At 33.5% G+C, this 5,000-nt stretch overlaps 1 protein-coding gene across 1 annotated transcript in view; it reads right to left on the minus strand.

The window, feature by feature from the left end:
• The window catches only part of LOC113816534 (developmentally-regulated GTP-binding protein 2), a 10,154-nt gene that overhangs the window by 349 nt on the left and 4,805 nt on the right, over positions 1-5,000 (minus strand). Inside the window, exons 4-8 of the mRNA XM_027368564.2 lie at positions 4,524-4,667; positions 4,244-4,351; positions 3,592-3,749; positions 2,216-2,417; positions 1-1,694 (exon numbers count right to left, since the gene is read on the minus strand). The exon at positions 1-1,694 is cut by the window's left edge and continues 349 nt beyond it. Coding sequence (XP_027224365.1) covers positions 1,605-1,694; positions 2,216-2,417; positions 3,592-3,749; positions 4,244-4,351; positions 4,524-4,667 — 702 coding nt within the window. The 3' untranslated portion in view covers positions 1-1,604. The remainder of the gene's footprint in view (positions 1,695-2,215; positions 2,418-3,591; positions 3,750-4,243; positions 4,352-4,523; positions 4,668-5,000) is intronic.

Genomic DNA, 5,000 nt, shown 5'->3' on the forward strand with positions numbered 1-5,000 from the left:
GATTTCAATATAACATTATCACTGACTTTTGAAGTCTTCCATAGAGGGTGGAAGCAACATCAAATGTCTTTTATAAGTAGGCAAAAGAGAGTATACCTACTTTTGCATAATTCAACTTCTGTTGCTATCAATGTTAATTCACGACAATCAAGTCATTTATTTATTTATTTCATGTAATTACTTTTTAATAAAAAGAAAAACAGCTTCTGTCATTTGCCATTCCTATTTGCACATGGTAGTCTAATAATAAGCTTCAATATTTTACCCATTACTGCCAGTATCATCCAATGTACATTGTAGCTTTGTTTTGTAGACTGCCTTTACAAACTGATGACTTCACAAGTGCTCAGACACCAAAACATCAATCAGTAGGCAGTAGGCCTACATGAAATAACATGATTTTCCCTTTCCTTGAAGTTTGGAAAAAAAATTCAATGTTTTATAATACTATTAATATACTGTTATTATTAATGACATAAGGATTACTTCAATGTTATAAACAATATTGACAGAAGAAACAAAAAAGTAACATAGGCATAATTCAAGGAAATGGGTAAACAGGTGAGATAGATAAGACTAGTAACTGACGAATTGGTGACTAAGCACCGACTAAAATCACAGTAGACATGGCATCTATGTACATATCATCTCCAGCAACAACAGGTCAGTGAGCAATAGTCTTGTATGTTTCTCTGCATACACTGACTAACTTTAATCAAACATTATGGAAAATGGCAGTCTCATTTTCTTTACTAGAATAAGTATCTGCATGGTAGTGGAAAAAAAACCTTTCAGCAATTCTTCCTTATCACAGATAAAACTCCCATTTCATCAATGACATGACAAAACACGCTACTTAATTTCTGCGCATGAAAGGAGGATATAAAATGTGTATACAAAAACAAGACACTGAGATTTAGATACAGTCTTTAATGGCGAGGAAGGAAAGAAAACTGACTATTAGATTTCCTTGCGTCCTTCTTTGGAGCTGCTTCCGTTATTCTCACTATGAGGAAAAACCCTGGATCTCTCCTGGGAACTAAAAGGCCCACATAACTTACTAGCATCATTTTTTTTTTTTTTTATAAACAAACCTGTAAAGCTGTTGTATTCCACTGTTGTTCCTTCCCTAATTCTTATTATTGTTTTTTAGAAAAATAATGAATACATGAAGCCAAGATTATCCTGTGCGTTGATCACTTCTTTTTGCAAACAGCTGATTGGATTTAATAACAGTGAACAGATACATTTTCCTTGTGGGAACCATGTATTGTAATTGTCACAAATGATTAAGATGATATGATAATGAGGGTGATGATGGCAATGAAGTACGTAATAACCAATGTTACAAATTGCTTCTTAACCCATAATTTTGTCAAATTCCATCACAAGGAAACAAAAATAATGATAATTATATAATAAATCAAGAAAAGATAATGAAAAGTATAAATAAATATAAAAAAAAGAATGACACAAATAACTAATATCCCAATTCCTTTTTTATTAATAATTAAAGATCAAAACATTTCAAAACTGCCAAAATATGCAACATCCATGATATCCTTAACAATAAATGGTTATAACAGATTCTAATGGTAACTTGTCTATTTCTTGGTAACAATCTGAATAACATCTTCATCAGTCATAATGTGATGTATACCAACCCGCTGGGGACTAAACTTCGTACTCCTTCCCTGAAAAAAATATATATATATTAGTTACTTCCCACAGCCATAACGAGAAACAAATAACAAATTATATATAAGATATCATACCATATAAACTTTATTTTTTTTTCTGCACAATTCAACAACTAATGGCACACTGTATAAAGTACATGCTCCTAAGGCCAACAAAAATAATAAATCAGTTATTAAATTTCAGCTCATGAGATAATGGAATTCCGTGTCTACATTCTTAACCCCAGTCTACCAAGGAAATATTCACAAGTAAAAACACCGGAGCTACTAAATACAACACACGTATACATAAAAAACATGTAGAGTAAATCTACCAATGGTGGACATTCTTTCAGAGCAGGTTTGAGTCATGCATTGACAGGTCTCTGATACCATGTGAATATATACAACCTATTTAATGTGTAATTTCACTTCTAACATACTCTTTTATATGTTGGCAATATATTTCTTAAAAGATATATACATATACAAAAATTAAAAAACCTTTAATACATAATAAGAACAGATGAGCATACCCAAACAAGAGCATATTTGAAGACAGCTACAATTGACCGATGGATAGAGTGGCATACATGCTCCACTGAAGCTCCTCCTCGTAGGATGATAGGGTCAGAGAAGTCCGGTCCTCTTCCTGGCTTCTTGGTATAGATGCGCAGAAGGGAGAGAGCCTCCCACGTGCGGTCAAGCAGGTAGTCAAGGTTCAACTTCATGTTGCAACTGGAGAGAGATGTATGAAATTAATATTGACACACTGTATGCTGAATACAAAAACCTATAATGTAAGTCAACTATTAGTATTATTTTGTCTGAGAATATGCTAAAACAAACAATGTAAGGATAATGCCTTTATATCTTCAAGTATTTGATTTGACATTCAAAAATATCAAAGCATCCAGTAATAATAGCAGCAGCATTTGCTAACTGATGCTGTACTTGGAAAGGGAAGGCAACTAGTTAGTTTAGTACTAAGTAATCAACCCCTACAATCCAGATGACCTACCATCATGTCAAGGTAAAATTTGGTTTAAGGGGTAGGTGACTGAAAATTGCCATCATGAGAATTTCAGCTGAAGGCTTGGATGACAGGAATGACTCGCTATGAGTTACAAAACTCTTGGAGGATAATTTAGGAAGGGGCTTTTGCATTATTTCCATTGATAAATGAGTGTGGAGTATACCATCCATGAGCCATAACTGGAACAGTGCTGGCTCCAGGGAGGATGATATTTCTATGCCCAGGATCCTATTCTTGCCCACTGTGACTGGCAGTTCAGGTTGTATTAAAGAAAATTGGAAAAAAATATAAAAATTATACAAATAACAAAATGTTACTTATTGTTAACATCATTTAACTTAATTATTGACCACCTAGAGTGATGGAGTCTGTGCAAAAAAAACAGTTTACCACCTGGATAAAACAAGTCAAAAGACAAATATGGACAATGGAAAATTTTTAAAGAGCTAAAAATGCTCAAGCCAAATTAGAGAAAATTACATTGCAAAGGACAGGCTGAAATCTTGTCACTGCATGAGCGTTTGTGTGCGCCTGGCCTACAAGCCACACACCTATCTGAGTGGCCGTTCAAAGAAGTCAAATGCCTGTATTAAGGGCCATATGCAGGCAGTGAAGCATCCAGATCCAAGGAGTCAATAGCAGCTTTAGGAGCTATCGTCAGCGAACATCAAATTATGTATATATGCACTATCAAGTAGAAAAGATTATTCTGTACATGATATTAAAAAAAAAAAAAAAAAAAAAAAAAAAAAAAAAAAAAAAAAAAAAATCCGTGGCAAGAGTACGGCAGGAAACAGAACAAATATAAAAGCATTACATACTTAAATAACTCACCAACAAAAAGTACAAAGGAAAACTTAAATATGAAGAACTTACCTAACCACCACAGTATTGGGCGTGTGAGCAATTCTATCAACTTCTTCAATGGACACTTGATCGATCTTGTTGTAGACATAGAGGCACGGCATGTAAACGCGGTTGGCAGATATCACGTCAATCAAGTCATCAGCCCCACAATCTTCCCTGAATATAACCTGAAAATTAAATAAACCACTCAATAAATAATACACAATCATCATCATCTTTTAATCTTTCCTAAATATAAGCTGATAATTGAACAAATCATCTAAAAATATCAAACAATAAATCAATTGACAAAAACAAACAATATTTTTCTTGACATTTCCAAAGTTGCACTACACTTATCTGCTAAAAACTATAATTACTTAGTTAATCCTATGCCTTCAGATGGCATGTATGTCATGCTGTGCCTAGAACAGCCATTTGGCTGGGAGTAAGTATGTCGTGCCACCATTACCCAAGTCTAATCCAAATTTATTACCTTTCTATATATATAAATTCGTTTCACATTCTATGTTCATATTTATGGCACTTTCCCTTTCCTTTCCAATGTCAACTTATGGTACTTTTTCTCTTTTAGTCTTCTCAATATGCAACCCGAAGCCATGATACACAGGGGAAATATAAAAATATCTTAAATTCTTCTTCAAAACCTCCCTATTCATACCTCAGCATTGAAAATCTTGTATTCATGTAGAATCATCTGTACCATCTTCTCATCAATCCTGGTGAGTGCGCATGTGGCATTGAATTTCAGGCCACCTGCTTTCTTTTGCTGTTCAGGCAGGAAAAAGATCAATCAATTATTATTTGAAACATAAAGCAGATCCAATAACTTAATTGTTTCTATTAAAACATTGTTTTCATGGATGATAAGTTTCAGAAGCCAAAAACAAAGAAAAATAAATGCAAATGTACTGTCAAATTTCTTGTAATGAACATCTTACTTTGAAATAGATTCCAGGTTTTTTCTTGTTCAGCCTGATGCCGACAGACTCGAGTTCAGCAGTCAACAGCTCTTTTTGATTTGCAGCTTTAGTAGCATCCACCATCATGATAACAAGATCAGCAGTGCGAGCTACAGCAATGACCTGTGAAGAAATTTGTATATTAGTAAGGTATAATAGCATAAACCATATGCAAGAAAAAATAATTAAACAATCTACCATAACTATATTTGCAACTCTATAGTGCAATCTGAATTCAGTGTCGATTTAAATGTAAGTCATAAACATGTTGCAGTAAATCATATATCGATAAAATGAAAAGATTCCATGTATAGCTGAACCATTTCAGTCAAAGCTTCCTAATACCTAGCCTATACACAACAACTCTTGGATAATCTATCATTCAGTAATGTATTTATATCAGTTTAACACTGTTTGGAAAATTCAAAAATAATATACACAAGCTTTCCAATTACA

This window comes from Penaeus vannamei, chromosome 27 (assembly GCF_042767895.1).
Source record: "Penaeus vannamei isolate JL-2024 chromosome 27, ASM4276789v1, whole genome shotgun sequence".
NCBI lineage: Eukaryota > Metazoa > Arthropoda > Malacostraca > Decapoda > Penaeidae > Penaeus > Penaeus vannamei.